General features: G+C 37.2%; 2 protein-coding genes across 4 annotated transcripts in view; both read right to left on the reverse strand.

Annotated features, from left to right (window-relative positions):
- Positions 1 to 23999, reverse strand: part of LOC105222913 (tachykinin-like peptides receptor 99D) — a 453112-nt gene that overhangs the window by 111283 nt on the left and 317830 nt on the right. The window lies entirely within an intron of this gene.
- On the reverse strand, positions 1412 to 2043 carry LOC125776483 (tigger transposable element-derived protein 2-like). Its single transcript, XM_049448611.1, has 2 exons — positions 1708 to 2043; positions 1412 to 1649 (listed from the first exon to the last, which is right to left on the reverse strand). The coding sequence occupies exons 1-2, from the start codon at positions 1998 to 2000 to the stop codon at positions 1412 to 1414; spliced, it is 531 nt and encodes a 176-aa protein (XP_049304568.1). The 5' UTR covers positions 2001 to 2043.

Raw genomic sequence — 23999 nt, forward strand, 5'->3', positions numbered from 1 at the left:
CTTAGGTGGTCCATTCGGAAAGTCCAATTTTGGGCAACTTTTTCGAGCATTTCGGCCGGAATAGCCCGAATTTCTTCGGAAATGTTGTCTTCCAAAGCTGGAATAGTTGCTGGCTTATTTCTGTAGACTTTAGACTTGACGTAGCCCCACAAAAAATAGTCTAAACGCGTTAAATCGCATGATCTTGGTGGCCAACTTACGGGTCCATTTCTTGAGATGAATTGTTGTCCGAAGTTTTCCCTCAAAATGGCCATAGAATCGCGAGCTGTGTGGCATGTAGCGCCATCTTGTTGAAACCACATGTCAACCAAGTTCAGTTCTTCCATTTTTGGCAACAAAAAGTTTGTTAGCATCGAACGATAGCGATCGCCATTCACCGTAACGTTGCGTCCAACAGCATCTTTGAAAAAATACGGTCCAATGATTCCACCAGCGTACAAACCACACCAAACAGTGCATTTTTCGGGATGCATGGGCAGTTCTTGAACGGCTTCTGGTTGCTCTTCACCCCAAATGCGGCAATTTTGCTTATTTACGTAGCCATTCAACCAGAAATGAGCCTCATCGCTGAACAAAATTTGTCGATAAACACATTTCGAACCGAACACTGATTTTGGTAATAAAATTCAATGATTTGCAAGCGTTGCTCGTTAGTAAGTCTATTCATGATGAAATGTCAAAGCATACTGAGCATCTTTCTCTTTGACACCATGTCTGAAATCCCACGTGATCTGTCAAATACTAATGCATGAAAATCCTAACCTCAAAAAAATCACCCGTTATATCGTTATTACCTGAATAGGGAAGAATTTTTTGTCAACATTTTGCTACTGTATACCAAGAATTCGCAAACAAAAAAACAGCATCCTTTATTTATATGACTTTGGAAACATCATTTTCTTCCAAAGACAGGATATGCACCAAGCGGCTTTTGAGATAATACAATTTGGTTAAACGTATTGCGTTTTGGTCCATTGGTTGGATAAGAGCTGTGCAGTTAGGTGGAAGAAATATGGTTATAATTTTACCATCATCGCTCGTAAGTTGTGCAACCGATGCGTGACAAGAAGCATTATCAACTAGTAAAAAAGCTTTTCCATCTAGGTGGTTTTCCGCTTGAAAATCCTTTACTTGTTTGACAAACGACTCGTGAAACCATTTAACGAAAATAGTTGAAGTTATCCAGCCATTTTTTGTCGAGTAATATTCAACTGGAAGATCGCTACAGTTCTTAAAAGCTCTGGGATTTTTCGCTTTTCCAATGACCACCATTTTAAGTTTATGTGTGCCATCACCGTTTGCACAAGCAAGAAATGTTACTCTCTCTTTAGAGGTTTTTCTCCCTGGAGCACTTCTTTCTACAGCAGACACCTCTGTTTAATCAGGAAGTAATTTCCAGAATAATGCGGGTTCATCCGTGTCTATTTTTAAACCTATAAAGCCATCCTTTGCTGGCAGAAAATGTTTTGTTTTCATAACATTGGGCGTGAATTTGGGCAGGCTTTTCTTTTAAGATATTTGTTGTGACAGTTATATGTCTTTCTCGTTGACATTGGAACCATTTATATAATTTATCCTCCATTTCTGGGTAGTCTGGTTCCCGCAACACCTTCCTATCCTTTGAAACAGCGGCGCAATTTGCAAAGAAGCTAAATAAAAATCAGCGCTGTAATATAACCGGTGAGGGTATAAAAGACGAGAACTTACTTCTTTAGTTTTTCTTTATTTTTTTTTATGTCCGAAATTGTGGATGTCCCGGCACCATATTTTTCAGCTAGCAGTTTTCCACTTACACCATTGCTCAGCTGCAATAAAATATGTTCTTTTTCCGCAAGAGTTAACGATTTGTGTGACCTTTTTGATGTCATTTTGATGCAAAACTGAGGGAAAGTCTTTCTTCTGTCGCATTTCAAATTTATTCGGGTATTCCCCGTTCTAAATAAAGTGTGTGAGCGAATGTCAAATAAAGCATAACAGCGAATGTAGTGAATAAGAAACATGTGATCCGGATTAGAGAATACGGATAGAGAATGTCGGTCCGGATTACAAGGGACATAATAGAAATTTTGAATTTTTTAACCCTGTCCGGATTACAGTGGAATCCGGATTATGCCGTGTCTGGATTAACGGGCCTCTACTGTAGTTTGTAATAATTTTTAGCTATTCAAACAACGCTTATTACAACTTAAGTTGTTTCATTGATCACAGTTATGAACGCAGATTTAATATTATTGCTTATGCTTATTTGCTCTACACTAACTAAATTGAAATTAATGTTTAGAAAATCGATAATACATTTTTATATGCCATTGTAACTTAGCCAAAATAATAAAAAAAAAAACTTTATCAAACAATTTATTAAACACAAATCACATTTTCTGTGCAACTATGTTTATTGCATATATGACACATTTTAAGATGATCCTTTAAAGGAAACTTAAGGTTTCTAAGTTAATGTTTGATTCAATAGATTATTTATACAAATATTAATCGCTTGTCTTACGAAAATAACAATAAAAAACATTACTTATAACTTCTACGCCTTCTGTGAACTTTTACGATAAGATGCTTATCAATGACCATCATTTGGTAGGTAAACCTATTTATTATCCAAAGTGTGTCTTTCTGTTTTACTGCTGTACCGAAAATCAGAATTAATGTGCAATTCGTTTGACTGATTTCATTCAGAACAGAGAATACCTTAAATTTGGCACAGCTAAGGAATAAAATAATGACAAAATTTACAGCTTAACCCTCCACGTAAAAAACGCCCAATGGAAAGAAAGCAACAAACTTGCGCTGCTGTAAACTCGGCTATGACCGCGTAAGCGGTGTCTACGCCAATAAAGAAGGTTCGGTTGCTTACTTGTTTTGAATAGTTTTTTGTTGCTCATTCGCGTTTATTACTAATAATTATTCAATATCTAATTATGAAAGGTTTCATTACGTCTTTTATTGAAATAGAAATAAGCCAGGCTAATCGCAGTTAAGGCAGATATAATTTCAGAATATTTTATTGTAGACTAGTACCAGATAATGCCCCAATTGTTTCCAGACCAGATCTTCCACGAAAGATAAATTAGTGAGATTTTCAGGACTTGTCGCAAAATATTTATTTTTCGATATACTATATATACATATATATGTATATATATATATAGTATTACTAAAATAATAACTATAAATAATTTTTTTATTATCATATAGTTAATTAAGCTTTAACTTAACAACTAACCATTTCAGTTGCAAGAGTTTGACCTCTCGGTAAAGGTATGAAGTTTCTTTTAACCAGTTAAAAGCGTTATTTAATTAATTAGCTTAAATAATATTAATTCATTTCTCACAGCGTTCCGAGCGTAAAGGTTTTATTTTATTATTTGGCTAGCTTTACACTTCTATAGTTATATCTATGGGACACCATTTAAAAAAACATTTTATTCGTAGTCTTGTAAAGGCATTGTAATGTTTTTAATACTGTCTGGACTGTATTGATTATCTTCAATATTTTGAAGAATAAGTCAAATACGGCGAAGAGTTTTTTTGTTTTCATTACACCTATAATTAATTTACTTTTTTTCTTGATGTTGGGTGGAACAAATTAATTTTGTAGGATTTTGAAAACCGGTAATATATAAATCAGTTGTTCTATTTAGAACTTAGAAGTGAACTTTTCGAGTTTTGACGGCAGTGAATGTAACGATAATAGACTAGAAGGCCAATTTCTTGGAAAGGGTAGCTAGTCCTGAAATCCTGCCCGAGCCATCATCGATGAAAACACACAAACATTTTCAAAGAAAAAGGCTAACTCCCCATAATCATTAAAATGAAATAGATAGCAAAGTATACATATGTATGTATATCATGATGACATTGCAATTCATGGACGCAAAATGGCATAAGTAGCTTGATGTTAAATGGTGTGTCCAATTATCTACAGCTGTACGTATGTATGCTCTTGTACAATTTCGCAAGCATTGATTGGTATGAAATTGCACACTTACGAGTGTATTGTATATGCTGTATGCCGAATATGTGGATGAGTGAAGGAGTTATACTAGTAGTATGTGTGTATATAAAATTTCTTGTATTCTGAAAGCTATTTGGCCCGTCATTATAACACATAAAGCGATATCAGGCTTAAAATGAAATATGTACAGAAAGATATACGAGCGCTGTACTGCACTATAAAAGTCATCGGCTTTCTATTATTTTCAAATATCTCTTATATATAAAAATAAATCTAGTTTAAAAAAGCATATCAAACTAAAAAGTAAAAAAATAATTCTTTGTATAAACTAACAATAATAATGAAGGAACAATTCCTGCATTATTGTGAGAAAAGCGTGGTGCTTTGTGACATTCAGCATTCAATTTAGAATAGTGAATATCGCAATTGCCAACACACGGCTCGTACTATATTTACCATTATTGTCTTATTCACATTCAAAACTCATATCAATGTTTAGTATTGCAGTTTGGTGTAATCGATAAAATACGTTTGCAATTACGTTACCAAAGGAAGCAACGTGGCGGTTATTGGTCTTGAACGATATGGACCACCAGTAGATGGACATCCAGGTGTCTTCTCAACTGATGCCTTAGGACGAATTCACACAATCCACCCGAAAACGACGATTTTTTCTACCTTCGGTTGCTATTGATTAATTTACGCGATTCAACTTTATTTGAGTCAGTGCGTACTGTGAATGGTACGGTATGGGCAAGTTTTGGAGAAGTAAGCCAGCAATTGCAATTGCTGAAACATGTTAATCACTGGAATGAAAATGAAGTTCGTACACTTTTCGTGATAAACATTTTGACATATCAGCCTTCAAATCCGCATCAATTATGGGACACGAACAAAAATGACCTTGCCGAAGACTTTTTACATCGTCTTCGCTATATCAATTCCATCTTCCCTTTATCAATTCACGAAAGATGAACTCATCACGAATGTTCAGACAATGGCCAAATTATCGTATCTACGATTCCTCAAGTGCACGGGCAATGTTAGCTGCCGCAAATACCGATGTTGTTGACTTAAACTGGAAAATTCAAAGTCAAATTCCGGGAGACTTGCGCTCATACAAATCCATCGATCGTCTTGACAATGAAGACGACGCCGTGAATTATCCATTGGAATTTCTAAATTCTTTGGACAGGCTTAGTATGCCACCGCATCATTTGCGGCTGAAAGTTGGATCTGTGGTAATTATGTTCCGCAATCTGCGCTATCGAAAACAAGAGAGCAGAATGCTTGATTCTAAGGATTGCTTTGAGTTCTAACGATTTGCCATTTCAGTTCAAACGTATTCCGTTTCCAGTGAAAACTGCATTTGAGATGACAATCAATAGGAAACAAGGTGTGGCATTAAGTTGGAAATGCTATGTTTTTCACACGGTCAGATATACGTGGAGTGCTCACGAGTTGGAAAACCATCATTTCTGAACATCGGAACAGAAACAAAAAACTGTTGTTTATAAAGCTGCGTTACATTGAAAAAAAAAAAAATGAAATGATAAATTTAACTTTCTTCTCATTTCAAAACACACAATTTCACGCAGGACAATGGCTGCGGGGTCAGCTAGTAGTGTACGAGTGTCGTATATAAATGTTCACACAAAAGTATAGTATAGGAAAGCTACTTGTTTGTTGGTTCACACTTCAGTTTAAAAACGAGCTAAATGTTCATGCGTTCATACTGCTAATGGCCTGTATTTGCAATAACTAACACTTATTTGGTTTTGTTTAAAGGCTTTTCATCCAAGTCAATCTTTTAATACAATATATAAACATCTTTCAGTTCTTATATAACACGTGTTACATAAAACCAATTGATGCATGGGGATATATGGTTGTGATGTTAATCATTCAATTTAGTTTATACAACCAACACAATCGCAAATTACTTACTGTTCATAAATCATTGATTGCCTTAACTGTTTATTGCTTGCAAACTACCGCTGTTGTGTCCACATTGCTTAACATATGAAAAACCTGAATATGTTGTGTGAAGTGCTGCTGAATATTCTATTAAGATTGTAGTAGATGAAATTCGGCTATAAAATATTAAATAAAAATATTAATATTTATGCCTCACCTTGAACTTTGAAACTGCTAACAGAATAAATGATGCTTTTCTTGATTATCTTTTATTAAATTTATGCCGAAAATTTATAATGCTCTTATGTGACTTATTCATCAACGATGCTGGTCATTTTCGCTTAGCAACCTTACTTAAATGTCAATTAGGCTAGCACATTAATAGCGGAATTAAGAATTTAATTAAGACTGAATGAATTTAGGAACTACTTAATGGAATTAAAATACTGAGATTATCATTTTGGTACTGATTTGCTACCTTTTATACAAGAATTTCTGTGAATTTCTCAACAGTAAGCACTCACATACAAACAGTGTGGCACCTTTATACACTCATCCACAACATGTCCTCTCACTTATATTTACAAGATGCAGATTATTATCATTCGAAAGAGCATTCTTTGGCATTTATTTTTTTGAAGATTATCTCTTTCAAATGTTGACCGTGGCTACTTCTCAGATGGTCCTTCCATTGAGTTCAACTTTCGATGAGTCGTTTTAGCATTTCGACTGGTAATTGCCGAATGACATTCATGATGTTTCGCTCCATGGCTCGAATCGAAGCGGGGTTGTCCGCATCTTTACATGTTCCCACAAAAAAAGTCTAACGGTGTGATATCACACGATTTTGGCGGTCAATCGACTGAAGCCATAGATCGAAGCGATGTCACTTGGGGAGATATAGAGGCTTCAGTTCTTGCACAAGTAATTTTTTGTATGCTTTTCAATTTAAGATCTCCACGTGCCAAGTCGTTCCATACCTCACTCCGAGTTGCAGTGAACGGGGCCGAATCGACTCTCCACCATATCGTGTACACTCTCAGCTACGTCTGCTATTTTTTTCACTGTGCTGTACATGGTCTATTCAGTCCAATATTATCCAATAATATACGCAGGGTTTCAAGATGGCTGAAGGTGTTGCGAACAGTATGCTCAGGCTTATTTTGTTGACCATAAGTTGAGCGAAGCGCGCGAAACACATTAATTTAATTAGTTGAACCATTTTGATACGCTTTCGTAAGACCTTTATATCTATCACATTTCATTGTTGTGCTTAAACAATTTAATGCCTTCAACATGACTTACTCACCTTGTCTGCATTTGCGTTGTCGAACACGTTCCTGTGACTGGAATAACAAATTATAAAGAAATGAAGTTGACCTGTCAGTGAGCTTAAAGCCACACTTTAATTCCACAATTGATTAGCACGCTGGAATTGATCTCTGGCTACGATAAGGTTAGTTAGACCGTCTGGCATCTGTGTCTTCCCAGTAAAACTCCACAGGTCTTCGCTATACGGAGTAACTCCTCTTGGAAGATGTTAGCTGAAAGATATCAAAATCTTCAGTATTCTTCTCCCTTACTAAACCTCTTCATTCACGTGTAGAGGGTGAAAGTAACTATTGAAATCCAGACTTGTTTAGAATTTCGATATGTCTATAACTCTTCCTTCACCAATCTCTTTAATTATTGCAGCAAGAAATGATGTCACATTCCGTATGAAAAGGTTTGTGGGCCGTTGGTATCTCTTTAGCTTGGTAATTAAAAGCTTCAGTTGAAGGCATACAAAGCGGGACTATTTTTAGTAACGCTACCTATTAGGAAAACGGAGGAGGCCTAGTCTGCGCACTTCAAAATCTTTCAGCCCTTAAGGGTTTCTGTGGAATCAAACTTCGGACGGAGACTCGTCGGATTGTCGACTGCAGAGCTTAATTCTGGGCTTGACAATCTGACATCAATCCTTACTTATCTCTCTTGAACAGTGTTTGGCGATGGTGAAGAGATATAGCGAGAAATTCTTCGGAGGTGTCATGTCATGGTGGCGATACTTCCATTTTTTTTTTGTCATTAAGCATAACTTTACTCAAAAAAGTAATAGCAAATAATATTTTATTATCCGCCAGTATCATTGCAAAAATTTTGAACCTTTTCTTTTGTACAGCACTATTTTGGTTTAATTTCTCTCCAAAGAACGAATTACATTGTGAATGCAAATATAAATAGCCAAGAAAATTTTCAACTGCTCAACCAATTGTATTTTATATTTCTACAAAATGGCAAATCCCAAAGCAATAAGCCGCTTATGACAAATACGAAATTTATTTGTAAACAAAAATAACCAAACGCTTATCTACGGGTCGCCAATAATTTTGGAGAGAATGTACTGAATTCTCGCTCATTTTCTTTCTCTCTTTTATTTTTCTTTATAGTTTTAATATGATTTTTTTGATTCTCACGTATATACTGCCAATAATTTCGATGACGGTCACTTATTCTCAAGGTAATTTATTCAAAGGCAATCGGAGATTATATGAGTAAGCATGTGGACAATATTCGGAATAAGCGGAGTGTAAAAGTCTATAATAAATATGATGAACATTACTATAACAGAAAGGCTGCAGATACCGTATACAGTCGAAACTCTCTATACTCGTAACGAAGCCCTACATAATGAAGTTTCCTTTATTACTAAGTAATTATAAGAACACTGTGTTTTGGGTCTACATACTTTGAGTGTAAAATAGAATGGGTAACGAATGTCTTGCTAAAATCGTTAGAAAAATATGACGAAAACGACATCTTCAAAGCCGATGAGACGAGTTTGTTTTTTAAGTGCTTACCAAATAAAACCATGGCGTTTAAAAATGAGAAGTGCTTTGGGGGGGAAAACAGCAAAGAGGGGATTACTGTTATGGTGGCATGCAATATGATCGATTTGGAGAAAGTTAAATTGCTTATCATATGAAAGGCCAAGAATCCGATATGCTTCAAAGGAATTAGATCTGCAGACGTGAATGAATTTAATACGAAAGCATGGATGACAAGCAAAATTTTCTTGAAATGGCTTTTGAAATTGGACCGAAAGTTTGCTTCTCAACAAAGAAATGTTTTGAGTTTCGTTGACATCTGCGCTGCACACCCCAGGGCCAATGAAATTGCTTATTTGCCACCCAACATGACTTCGTAACTTCAGCCAATGGATCAGAGCATAATTTGTCACATGGAAGCGCATGTTGACAAATATTTTGTTACAAATGGAGGAGAAAGAATCTCCCACGCGCATAAATTTGCTGGATGCCATAAGAAACTTAAGAAAAGTGTAGGATGTCAAAGTAAAATCCGAGAGAATTGCTAACTGTTTTAGAAAAGCAGGATTTGGAAAAGTTGGCAGCACAACGAACAACAGTATGCCTTGGCACGAAGAAAACTATTTCCCAGTATCCCACCTCGCCTTTTTATAGTTTTCATTTAAAACAATGTTAACTGTGATGTCATTACCACAGACAACCCTTTCGACGAAGATATCATAGAAAGTGTTCAAGAAAGTTTTGGAGCACCAGCTATCTCATCTGAATACATATATGGACAACTTTCTTCATCCGTTGAGGGTTTCCATATGTCTTTGAAATTAAAATCAACGCCAAATACTGTGTTTACTTCTCTAAATGTATTAGAAAATTATATTGAAGAAGAAAAGTGGGAAAATGTACTTAAATCAAAAATAACTGACTACCTCTTCTTCTTCTTTACTGGCGTAGACAGCGCTTACGCGATTATAGCCGAGTCAACAACAGCGCGCCAATCGTTTCTTCTCTTCGCTACGTGGCGCCAATTGGATATTCCAAGCGAGGCCAGGTCCTTCTCCACTTGGTCCTTCCACCGGAGTGGAGGTCTTCCTCTTCCTCTGCTTCCCGCGGCGGGTACTGCGTCGAATACTTTCAGAGCTGGAGTGTTTTCATCCATCCGGACAACATGACCTAGCCAGCGTAGCCGCTGTCTTTTAATTCGCTGAACTATGTCGATGTCGTCGTATATCTCGTACAGCTCATCGTTCCATCGGATGCGGTATTCGCCGTGGCCAACGCGCAAAGGACCATAAATCTTCCGCAGAACTTTTCTCTCGAAAACTCGCAACGTCGACTCATCGGTTGTTGTCATCGTCCAAGCCTCTGCACCATATAGCAGGACGGGAATTATGAGCGACTTATAGAGTTTGGTTTTTGTTCGTCGAGAGAGGACTTTACTTTTCAATTGCCTACTCAGTCCGAAGTAGCACCTGTTGGCAAGAGTAATCCTGCGTTGGATTTCTAGGCTGACATTGTTGGTGGTGTTAATGCTGGTTCCTAAATAGACGAAATTATCTACAACTTCAAAGTTATGACTGTCAACAGTGACGTGAGTGCCAAGTCGCGAGTGCGACGACTGTTTGTTTGATGACAGGAGATATTTCGTCTTGCCCTCGTTCACTGCCAGACCCATTTGCGTTGCTTCCTTGTTCAGTCTGGAGAAAGCAGAACTAACGGCGCGGGTGTTGAGACCGATGATATCAATATCATCGGCATACGCCAGCAGCTGTACACTCTTATAAAAGATTGTACCTGCTCGGTTCAGTTCTGCAGCTCTAATAATTTTCTCCAGCAGCAGATTGAAAAAGTCGCACGATAGGGAGTCGCCTTGTCTGAAACCTCGTTTGGTATCGAACGGCTCGGAGAGGTCCTTCCCGATCCTGACGGAGCTTTTGGTCCCGCTCAACGTCAGTTTACACAGCCGTATTAGTTTTGCGGGGATACCAAATTCAGACATTGCGGCATAAAGGCAGCTCCTTTTCGTGCTATCGAAAGCAGCTTTGAAATCGACGAATAGGTGGTGAGTGTCGATTCTCCTTTCACGGGTCTTTTCCAAGATTTGGCGCATGGTGAATATCTGGTCGGTTGTTGATTTTCCAGGTCTGAAGCCACACTGATAAGGTCCAATCAGTTTGTTGACGGTGGGCTTTAATCTTTCACACAATACGCTCGATAGAACCTTGTACGCGATGTTGAGGAGGCTAATCCCACGGTAGTTGGCGCAGATTGTGGGGTCTCCTTTTTTATGGATTGGGCATAGCACACTTAAATTCCAATCGTTGGGCATGCTCTCATCCGACCATATTTTGCAAAGAAGCTGATGCATGCTCCTTATCAGTTCTTCGCCGCCGTGTTTGAATAGCTCGGCCGGCAATCCGTCTGCCCCTGCCGCTTTGTTGTTCTTCAGGCGGGCAACTGCTATTCGAACTTCGTCATGATCGGGCAATGGAACGTCTGCTCCATCGTCATCGATTGGGGTATCGGGTTCGCCTTCTCCTGGTGCTATGTGTTCACTGCCATTCAGCAGGCTGGAGAAGTGTTCCCTCCATAATCTAAGTATGCTCTGGGCATCGGTGGCTAGATCACCTTTGGGGGTTCTACAGGAGTATGCTCCGGTCTTGAAACCTTCTGTAAGTCGCCGCATTTTTTCGTAGAATTTTCGAGCATTACCCCTGTCGGCCAGCTTATCAAGCTGTTCGTACTCACGCATTTCGGCCTCTTTCTTCTTCTGTCTGCAAATGCGTCTCGCTTCCCTCTTCAACTCTCGGTATCTATCCCATCCCGCACGTGTTGTGGTCGATCGTAACGTTGCGAGGTAGGCAGCCTGTTTTCTCTCCGCTGCGACACGGCACTCCTCATCGTACCAGCTGTTCTTTTGCACTTTCCGAAAACCAATGGTTTCGGTTGCAGCTGTACGTAAGGAGTTTGAAATGCCGTCCCACAGTTCCCTTATACCGAGTTGTTGACGAGTGCTCTCAGAGAGCAGGAGTGCAAGCCGAGTAGAAAATCGTTCGGCTGTCTGTTGTGATTGCAGCTTCTCGACGTCGAACCTTCCTTGTGTTTGTTGGCGTGCGTTTTTTGCTGCACAGAGGCGGGTGCGAATCTTGGCTGCAACAAGATAGTGGTCCGAGTCGATGTTAGGACCTCGGAGCGCACGCACATCTAAAACACTGGAGACGTGTCTTCCGTCTATCACAACATGATCGATCTGGTTGGTGGTTTTTCGATCCGGAGACAGCCAGGTAGCTTGATGTATCTTCTTATGCTGGAATCTAGTACTACAGATAACCATATTTCGGGCCCCGGCGAAGTCGATCAGCCTCAACCCATTTGGGGATGTTTCCTCGTGGAGGCTGAATTTACCGACCGTAGTGCCAAAGATACCTTCTTTGCCCATCCTGGCGTTGAAGTCGCCAAGCACGATTTTGACATCGTGGCAGGGGCATCTCTCATAAGTGCGCTCCAAGCACTCATAAAAAGCATCTTTGGTCACATCGTCCTTCTCTTCCGTCGGGGCGTGGGCGCAAATCAGCGATATGTTGAAGAACCTCACAAGGACCTACTCGTCTCTGTCCTTGTCCCGTCCATCGCATTTCTTGGACGGCGGTGATGTCAGCCTTTATCTTTACGAGGACATCTACCAGCTGGGCAGCGGCACCTTCCCAATTAAGGGACCGGACATTCCAGGTGCATGCCCTCAAATCATAGTCCTTATTTCGTTTGCCATGGTCGTCATCAAAAGGGGGGTCTCTCATCCGAGGCTGTGTTTGCTTTTTCATTGGGGGTGTTTTTTTATGTGGCGGGTCCCAAACCCAGCGCACAACCCTATGCAGGGGATGTTTCGCCTTCTCACGTTAGCTCGCCTTCAAACGGATGTTCTTAGGCTACCCAGAGGATACTTGGTCAAAGACCGGAAGTCGTGAGCTGCTTGAGTCATATGTAAAAGAATCGTTTCTGGCCACTCCCAAGTGAATGGCGATCAGAGAACTTTCCTCACTTGCGTGAACTTCTACACATGACTCCATCCTCCAACTGACTACCACAAATAAAAAATGTTAAAAGGAACAACATTTTTTTCTTTTTTACATAGAAATTTTTTATAGCGTCTCTTGGAATTCGTTATAGAGAGTTTCGACTGTAATTTGAAATGAAAGTGTATATGTAAGTGATGAAAATGACGAGACGAGTTGAAATCCGTATGCCTGTCTGTGCAATGTGCAACTTGAGTAAAAATTGCAATATTGTAATGAAACAACTACAACCACACCTACTTCACATATAACACAATTTTTAGATCCATTCGATTCTGTCACTTTCCAGTGCACAAATCAAGAAGCAAGTAATATAACAAGTAGTGCTTTTGAAATGTACCACCGATACACCCCATTGTTAATTAATTGCCCCTTGATTTGTACGCAAAATCAAGTGGGATTTCAAATTTTCCCATGTGGCAAGTAGACGTGGTTGTTAATCGATTTTGTCCGTTTTCAGACTGTGACATAGTAGTAGGGGAGCCCGGAGTGCTAAATTTGCAGTTACTGGAGCGTCATGGAGACTTACTAGATTGTCAAGATAACGTTTAAATAAAAAGAAAGTTTAGGTGAAGTTTTCCATTTTAGTGGGGAGAAGAGCGGGAAATTGGTGTCAAAAATGTAAAAAAAAAACAGTCACATGAAAATACTCAAGCGCGTCAGTCATTTATGGTATATACGCGCATTGTATTTCTGATAGTCGATACATATTAATCTGACAATCAAGTCAGGGTTGAAGGCCGTAATGACAGGTTAAAATACGCGCATTGTATTTCTGATAGTCGATACATATTAATCTGACAATCAAGTCAGGGTTGAAGGCCGTAATGACAGGTTAAAAAAAAAAAAAAAAATAAGTTACTCGAGCGCGTCAGATTTTCTAAGCGAATATTAATGAACCTCTAAAAAGTGTACCATTTAATATTCTGACAATTTCGACGTGGACAAAGGTCATTTATTGATTTTAAAACTTGTAAAAAAAAAGGTGACCTTGAGATACTCGAGCGCGTCAGATTTTTATACAGTGGGATGAACTTGATGTCAGAGTCTTCCCAAAAGATAATCTGACAATTATATAGAGGCATATCGTTAATCTGACGATTTAAAAGTGGAAGAATTCTGTTTGGTTCCTTTTTTTGTTACAGGATGTAATAAAAACAGTGTATACATATGTATATATATGTATATGTATACAATATTATATGTATTATGTATATTGTATGCATATACATATGTATATGTATAGAAAATTGAATAATTTATTAATATGAAAATAGATCTAAATATTAATAAAAAAAATTTAGAGTTTGTGGAATAAACTTTTTTTTCATACGTTTCTTCGCCACAGTAAACACATTTGACACTAACGTCACTCATTTTTACAATGGATGTAAAACTGATCGCTGTAAACGAACGAAACAAACAAAAGTGTCAAGCGTTTACTAACAACAACCACGCTATGGTGATTAGTACGCTTGACCTTTTATCGACGATTTTACCTGTATCGCTCCACGGAAACTGTCAGATTATATGATTTTCGTGATTCTGACAGAATAACCTTTAAAATGAAAAAAAAAATCTATCGCGCTCGAGTATTTCAAGGTGACGTTTTTTTTACAAACTTGTCACCCTGCTATTTCTCTAAGCCACCCTCAAACTGTCAGAATATTGAAATATACACTCGTCTTCATGCATTTAACATACCATCTCTTAATCTGACGCGCTCGAGTTTCCCGAAGGATCGATTTTTTTTCTCTAATCTGACGAACCCCTCCCAACGCACGCCTCCATATTAAGGGCTCATATTTGGTAGGGGTACATAAAAGGGTACAATGTTTCTCCCCATATAGTTTTCTGACACGCTTAAGTAACTGCAAAAATCCCCTCTTGGGCTCCCCTACTATAGGAATATGAGAAGGATCCCACGTACTAACTTTTGAAGAAATTGGTTTCTCGGGTCCCGACATATGTGTTTTCACTAAAAAGTGGGTGGTGCCACGTACGGACCGCCAATTTTTCATCGGCTTCCATAAAGCCCTTCCATACCATCTCGGAGGTAAAATTTAATGTCTCTGGTGTATTTAATTATTGATTTATCCCGCTTTAAGCTCTTAACAGTACTAATATTATATAGGGAGCAGAGATCTGCAATTGGTACCAATAAAATTAGTGCACTTAATTGGTGCAAATGAGTACTCATAATAATATAAAAAATGACTAAGAGTCATTTCCATCAAAAGAAAAAAAACCTCAAAGTGTAGACATATGAGTGACAATAATTTATGTCTTTTTCAATAGTAGACAAATAATTTGACTTTACTCACTTTTTTGAAGGAAAGAATAAAAATAATTTGAATAATTTAAAGAATAAAAGTGTAAATTTCGTGCGCTGAGAAACTGTTTCGTTGTTGTCTGTTTTTGTGAGTGTTTTAGTATTAATGGTTTTTTTTTGTAAAGATAAATATACTAGTAATTATATATTATAATTTATTTCAAGTTGATCTTACACAATGGAGTCTGCTGAAGACTTAGTGGGGAAAATTGCTACGGGTATTTATAAGCTCAGCAAAAACGGAAAGCCAGAAGTGCTATTTGGGATATACTTGCAGAAATAATTAAAGATGAAAATGATACGAGTATTCAGGCAACTTCTGCATTAAAATTAAAGATTTTGGAAGGTAGAGAAGGAACTTGGATTCCAAATTTGAATGTATGGCACAAATTGCTTATTATTTTTATCCTCCAGCGTTGCGTCTCCAAGCAAGTCAGTTAAACGAAATTGAAATGTTTTGCACTGCTGAAATAGCAGATGTGAATGAGTTATCGGATTCTTCTATACCGGAAGATACAGCATCATCTTTCATGAGTTTGTCAGCAGGAAAAACTTCTTCAAATAACGAAGAGAGTTTCTTCTTGCCAAATCTGTTGACATGTACGAATACTTCTTTAACAGAAGTTGAAAATGCGTCAGATAAACTACGTCCCTATTCTATATGTGTAGAAAAAATGTGGAGTTTTTCGAAAATTTTGATGTTATGCAGTTGTGGAAAAATAATAGCAAACGATATCTGACGTCTAAGTTAGCACTTAAAGTTCTTGCCATTCCTGCTAGCAGTGCAGCATCAGAGCGAGTGTTATCGCTTGCCGGTAATATTATTACAGAAAAGCGCAACAGAATAGCGCCAAAGACTGTAGACAGTATTCTTTTCCTAAATTCAGTTTACAACAAAAATTATACATTTTTCTAACAAAACTTATTTGCTTTTATATGTACCTTTGAATGAGTCTTTTTAGTTTTTTTTTTCAAGTGCATTAATTTTAAAATAAAGATTTATGAATTTTGTTAACTGAGGTTAGTTTTAAAACATGGACGATCTCATTTTGTTATTTTCAAATAAAAACTACGAGGGCTGTCCGATAAATAACCGACCTAACCATGATGCACGCGACTTTTTCAAAATTTTTTTTTTTTATTTTTCTACATAGTTTCCTTGTAACTTCACACACTTCTCCCAGCGATGCTCCCATCTCTGCAACCCTTCCAAATAGTACTTGGCGTCTTTGTCTGCAAAATACGAGTTCACGAAAGAGATTGCCTCCTCATTTCACGAAAATCTCTGGCCGCCGAGCGCAGTTTTAAGTTGAGGAAACAAAAAAAAGTCGCTTGTCAAGCAGTTCGAACCGCAATTAGGGGATTTTAGCCATGGCGACTGTTGAGGTGTGAGATGGTGCGTTGTCTTGGTGAAACAAGACTTTCTTTTTTTGCAAAAGTGGCCGATTTTTCGAAATTTCTTCCTTTAGCTTGTCCAATAATGATGCGTAGTATGCTCCTGTTATAGTTTTTCCTTTTTCAAGATATTCGATAAAAATAATTCCATGGCTGTCCCAAAAAACACTCGCCATCACTTTCCCAGCCGAATACACAGCTTTAGGTTTTTGGGGCTGGTTCCCCCTTTTCAATCCACTGTTTAGATTGGTTTTTTGTTCCGGGCGTATAATGATGAATCCAAGTTTCGTCTACAGTTATCAATCGGCGCCAAAACTCGGTCTTATTGCCTCTAAACTGAGCCAACAGAGCGCTGGAAATGTTCATGCGCGCACGTTTGTGGTCTAGCGTAAGCAAACGCGGCACCCAACGCGCGGACAGCTTTCTCATGCCCAAATCTTGGTTTAATATGTGACAAACAGTTTCTTTTGACATCTTCATAATCTCAGCTATTTCCCTAACTTTAATCCGGCGGTCGTCTAGTACCAATTGATGAACTTTAGCGATGTTATCGTTAGTGGTTACAGTTTTTGGACGCCCAGGACGTTCATCATCTTCCAAGCTCCTGCGACCACGTTTAAATTCAGCTGCCCAAAATTTTACGGTGGTAAACGATGGTGCAGAGTCACCATACACAGAGTCTAACTCATCTTTGATTTGTGAAGGCGTATTGCCTTTCAAAAATAAAAATTTAATTACAGCTCGATATTCAATTTTTTCCATTTTGGGGAAATCACCGAAATAGACTCACAAAAACGACTGTCAACAGATAATTGCGCAAGATAAATTTCTGAAATTTTGGCGAGTAGCTATTATAATATGCACAATTTGAAGTAGAAACTTTTTTTTCAGATGTGCCGCTAGCTTCACGTTGAGGTCGGTTATTTATCGGACAGCCCTCGTATAATATTAAAAAAATAAAATCGAGCTGTTGGTTTCTTAGTAGTAACTTTTAAAGTCATGCGAAAAATCTACATTGTTGCGTATAAAACTGTATGAAAACAATAATTAAATATTAAATTAAATTAAATAAATATTAATTAAAATATATGTATACAATATTATATGTATTATGTATATTGTATGCATATACATATGTATATGTATAGAAAATTGAATAATTTATTAATATGAAAATAGATCTAAATATTAATAAAAAAAATTTAGAGTTTGTGGAATAAACTTTTTTTTTCATACGTTTCTTCGCCACAGTAAACACATTTGACACTAACGTCACTCATTTTTACAATGGATGTAAAACTGATCGCTGTAAACGAACGAAACAAACAAAAGTGTCAAGCGTTTACTAACAACAACCACGCTATGGTGATTAGTACGCTTGACCTTTTATCGACGATTTTACCTGTATTTCGCCCACGGAAATTGTCAGATTATATGATTTTCGTGATTCTGACAGAATTACCTTTAAAATTAAAAAAATCTATCGCGCTCGAGTATTTCAAGGTGACGTTATTTTTTACAGATTTGTCACCCTGCTATTTCTCTAAGCCACCCTCAAACTGTCAGAATATTGAAATATACACTCGTCTTCATGCATTTAACATACCATCTCTTAATCTGACGCGCTCGAGTTTCCCGAAGGATCGATTTTTTTTCTCTAATCTGACGAACCCCTCCCAACGCACGCCTCCATATTAAGGGCTCATATTTGGTAGGGGTACATAAAAGGGTACAATGTTTCTCCCCATATAGTTTTCTGACACGCTTAAGTAACTGCAAAAATCCCCTCTTGGGCTCCCCTACTATAGGAATATGAGAAGGATCCCACGTACTAACTTTTGAAGAAATTGGTTTCTCGGGTCCCGACATATGTGTTTTCACTAAAAAGTGGGTGGTGCCACGTACGGACCGCCAATTTTTCATCGGCTTCCATAAAGCCCTTCCATACCATCTCGGAGGTAAAATTTAATGTCTCTGGTGTATTTAATTATTGATTTATCCCGCTTTAAGCTCTTAACAGTACTAATATTATATAGGGAGCAGAGATCTGCAATTGGTACCAATAAAATTAGTGCACTTAATTGGTGCAAATGAGTACTCATAATAATATAAAAAATGACTAAGAGTCATTTCCATCAAAAGAAAAAAAACCTCAAAGTGTAGACATATGAGTGACAATAATTTATGTCTTTTTCAATAGTAGACAAATAATTTGACTTTACTCACTTTTTTGAAGGAAAGAATAAAAATAATTTGAATAATTTAAAGAATAAAAGTGTAAATTTCGTGCGCTGAGAAACTGTTTCGTTGTTGTCTGTTTTTGTGAGTGTTTTAGTATTAATGGTTTTTTTTGTAAAGATAAATATACTAGTAATTATATATTATAATTTATTTCAAGTTGATCTTACACAATGGAGTCTGCTGAAGACTTAGTGGGGAAAATTGCTACGGGTATTTATAAGCTCAGCAAAAAACGGAAAGCCAGAAGTGCTATTTGGGATATACTTGCAGAAATAATTAAAGATGAAAATGATACGAGTATTCAGGCAACTTCTGCATTAAAATTAAAGATTTTGGAAGGTAGAGAAGGAACTTGGATTCCAAATTTGAATGTATGGCACAAATTGCTTATTATTTTTATCCTCCAGCGTTGCGTCTCCAAGCAAGTCAGTTAAACGAAATTGAAATGTTTTGCACTGCTGAAATAGCAGATGTGAATGAGTTATCGGATTCTTCTATACCGGAAGATACAGCATCATCTTTCATGAGTTTGTCAGCAGGAAAAACTTCTTCAAATAACGAAGAGAGTTTCTTCTTGCCAAATCTGTTGACATGTACGAATACTTCTTTAACAGAAGTTGAAAATGCGTCAGATAAACTACGTCCCTATTCTATATGTGTAGAAAAAATGTGGAGTTTTTCGAAAATTTTGATGTTATGCAGTTGTGGAAAAATAATAGCAAACGATATCTGACGTCTAAGTTAGCACTTAAAGTTCTTGCCATTCCTGCTAGCAGTGCAGCATCAGAGCGAGTGTTATCGCTTGCCGGTAATATTATTACAGAAAAGCGCAACAGAATAGCGCCAAAGACTGTAGACAGTATTCTTTTCCTAAATTCAGTTTACAACAAAAATTATACATTTTTCTAACAAAACTTATTTGCTTTTATATGTACCTTTGAATGAGTCTTTTTAGTTTTTTTTTTCAAGTGCATTAATTTTAAAATAAAGATTTATGAATTTTGTTAACTGAGGTTAGTTTTAAAACATGGACGATCTCATTTTGTTATTTTCAAATAAAAACTACGAGGGCTGTCCGATAAATAACCGACCTAACCATGATGCACGCGACTTTTTCAAAATTTTTTTTTTTATTTTTCTACATAGTTTCCTTGTAACTTCACACACTTCTCCCAGCGATGCTCCCATCTCTGCAACCCTTCCAAATAGTACTTGGCGTCTTTGTCTGCAAAATACGAGTTCACGAAAGAGATTGCCTCCTCATTTCACGAAAATCTCTGGCCGCCGAGCGCAGTTTTAAGTTGAGGAAACAAAAAAAAGTCGCTTGTCAAGCAGTTCGAACCGCAATTAGGGGATTTTAGCCATGGCGACTGTTGAGGTGTGAGATGGTGCGTTGTCTTGGTGAAACAAGACTTTCTTTTTTTGCAAAAGTGGCCGATTTTTCGAAATTTCTTCCTTTAGCTTGTCCAATAATGATGCGTAGTATGCTCCTGTTATAGTTTTTCCTTTTTCAAGATAGTCGATAAAAATAATTCCATGGCTGTCCCAAAAAAACACTCGGCATCACATTCCCAGCCGAATACACAGCTTTAGGTTTTTTTGGGGCTGGTTCCCCCTTTTCAATCCACTGTTTAGATTGGTTTTTTGTTCCGGGCGTATAATGATGAATCCAAGTTTCGTCTACAGTTATCAATCGGCGCCAAAACTCGGTCTTATTGCCTCTAAACTGAGCCAACAGAGCGCTGGAAATGTTCATGCGCGCACGTTTGTGGTCTAGCGTAAGCAAACGCGGCACCCAACGCGCGGACAGCTTTCTCATGCCCAAATCTTGGTTTAATATGTGACAAACAGTTTCTTTTGACATCTTCATAATCTCAGCTATTTCCCTAACTTTAATCCGGCGGTCGTCTAGTACCAATTGATGAACTTTAGCGATGTTATCGTTAGTGGTTACAGTTTTTGGACGCCCAGGACGTTCATCATCTTCCAAGCTCCTGCGACCACGTTTAAATTCAGCTGCCCAAAATTTTACGGTGGTAAACGATGGTGCAGAGTCACCATACACAGAGTCTAACTCATCTTTGATTTGTGAAGGCGTATTGCCTTTCAAAAATAAAAATTTAATTACAGCTCGATATTCAATTTTTTCCATTTTGGGGAAATCACCGAAATAGACTCACAAAAACGACTGTCAACAGATAATTGCGCAAGATAAATTTCTGAAATTTTGGCGAGTAGCTATTATAATATGCACAATTTGAAGTAGAAACTTTTTTTTCAGATGTGCCGCTAGCTTCACGTTGAGGTCGGTTATTTATCGGACAGCCCTCGTATAATATTAAAAAAATAAAATCGAGCTGTTGGTTTCTTAGTAGTAACTTTTAAAGTCATGCGAAAAATCTACATTGTTGCGTATAAAACTGTATGAAAACAATAATTAAATATTAAATTAAATAAATTACCAACACAGAAATAAAAAAAAATAAATAAAAAAGCAGCGCAAACACAATAAAGCTAATCTAAAAATACTCAAGTCACTTAAGTCATTCAAAACTACTATTGGTGTTTCTTGGTGCTTTGAATCATTTCACTTTGATGTGATTGAATTATTGACTCATGAGAGAATGACTACAATACCGGTTCGTAAGAAAATAAACTTACACATTAGTCATACTCTCGCTATGTGTGCTTTGCGTAAATGTGTTTTTGTGGAAATTTGTGTTTGTTGAATTTTGATTTATATTCACAAAATCTCTTTTTTGTGTTATTTAATCAATAACTTAAAAAATGGAATAATTGCAGATCTCTGTAGGGAATGTGAGAGGCGTTATCATACAATTTCATCCATTTTCACTCCCTCAGTAGGAGTTCTTATATTATTTGGCCAGTTGAACTTGGTTGATGTAAATTAAGAGTTTTAAGAGATATATAGATTAAAATTTTTATAGGGCGGAACCACGCCCACTTTCTCAAGGGTGTTTACTCGGCAAAGCTGATGACAAAGGCGTAATTCTAAGCATTATGTTGAGACGATTTAATAATTTACAGCAACATTTTATAAAACGTGATGCTACCGCATGCTGAAGAGGAAATGCCAATAAGATGGAAGTACCAGCAGGACAATGATCCTAAGCATTATTCTAGGCATTGCAAAACTTGGGTGCGAAGAAAGAGATATGATGTTTTAGACTTGGCCGATCTTAACCACACCAAGAATTTATTGGCCATCGTTAATTTCAAAATTAATAGAGGAAATTGTAAAATCAAGCATCAGCTTTTTGAAACTGTAAAGATAACTTGAAATGGCTAACAATAAATAATTTTATTTCTGCTATGCCTAAAATATCCGCCTAAGTCATCCAAAATAAAGGATTTCCTTTAATTTTTTAATTTATAGATATTATTTTCAAACCGAAGAAAGCGATAATTTAGTTTTGTCCAGTTAAATTTAAAGTGTAAATGCTTTTGTTAATTAAACTTTTTAATTTAGGAAACTGAAGAAGAAGAAATGCAGAAATGCTGCCAAGTTTAGAATGTAATACAACGAAGAATTGAAAGCCGCGCCAAGTCTGGACGTGAAAGTCGTAATTAAACGTAATTTTGTTTATATTTGTTTAACAGAGTCCAATAAAAAAAACTTACCGTCACTTTCAATGAAAAGTTAACCATAGGCTCATATATGTTTTCTTACTCTTCAAACTGGAGCTAAATGAGATGATTTGTAGCAACTCAGGTACGCTATTTGACTAAATCTAGACGGGAATAGAAAATTTTTAAATATGATGTACCTTTCCCAGGCTGTTTCGTGCTAAATAAACATATTGTTCAACTTACCTCTAATTTTCATTCAACTTACCACAACATACCATTAACTTGTACCATATATGTATGTTCGGCACTTGCACATAGTCTTGCACTTTTCTCCATTTCTATTCATTAGTAAAGGGATGAAATTTAATTTTACATAACGCTAGCATGAAATATTTGAATGAGAGCATTATACAATTTACCATCTAAATAATAAAGGATTCACATCACCATGTATGGTAATAATACTTTTTCATGACACCTTTAACCTTATTTTACATCTAAAATTCTACCATAAATGAATATGTTAAATTGCACATACTTAATTTTCAACCACTAACATAAAGTACGGGTGGCGTTGTAACAGGTAGACACTTAGAGTTTAAATTTAGTATTATGAAATGCTCATTTTATTAGATTTGAAGCTAGTTTACCCTCTGAATTACCTACAAAAACAAAAGAAAATGAATTTCGTTTTTCTGTTTGTTCAAAAACTAAAATATTCAAGCATCATTACCAGACTTCGTGGTTAGAGAATAATATTCCACGAAAGGAAAAGAATGTCGAACACCGAAATCTTATGTTCTTGGGCGAATCAACATACAACATAACATTATTTTGCAAAAATAGCGAAGACGTTTCCGCCATTAATAAGTTTACAAATAGGTTCAATGTATTTTTTACTCACTTACATACATACAGTATGTCAAGTAAGAGCGTGGTCGTGTTAATTAAAAAAAAATATTTATGGAACTTTCATATTTATATATACATTGTACACATTACAAACAATGATGCAATTTGGTCAATAATATGTCCAGTTACCACCGACGTCGATAATTGCCTGGCATCTCCGAGGCATGCTTTCTACTAATTTGACGGCGTAGTCTAGTGGCAAGGATCTCCAGATCCGACGAATTTCGTAAGACAACTACTTGAAAGTATTTGTGCATCTTCCACGAAGCTTCTGTTTAATATATGCCCAACGTTTTCAATAGGGCTTGCATCGGGCGACTGCGATAGCCAATCCAATGTAACGATGCCAGATTGAGTTTTCTACTGAGTACAGAGCTTGCTGCGGTGTTTAGGATCGTTGTGCTCCTGCAGAATCTAATCTTAATTTTTTGTGATGAACCATCGTTTGGCAGATGGCAGTAAAGCCTTTTAGTAAATTTTTATCATTTTCTCGGCTTTAGGTTGTCAGTAAAGAGGTACAAAGTGCCGAGTACCTGCTTTGAGAAGCAGCCCCAAAGATGCACCTTTATTCCATGTTTTACAATCCGCTGAACAAGCCTATTGGTGGAAGTTGACCAGACTCGCGTGAGTACAGAACGTGCCTATTAGAACATTCATCATTAAAAATAACATTTTCAAAATCTCTGTCAATATTCTCATGCGCCCAAGCGAGTCGCTTTGTCACAAGTAAAGTCGACCACGCGCTTACTTGACAGACTGTAAGTATC

The sequence above is a fragment of the Bactrocera dorsalis genome, chromosome 2 (assembly GCF_023373825.1).
Source record: "Bactrocera dorsalis isolate Fly_Bdor chromosome 2, ASM2337382v1, whole genome shotgun sequence".
In the NCBI taxonomy this organism is placed as follows: Eukaryota; Metazoa; Arthropoda; class Insecta; order Diptera; family Tephritidae; genus Bactrocera; species Bactrocera dorsalis.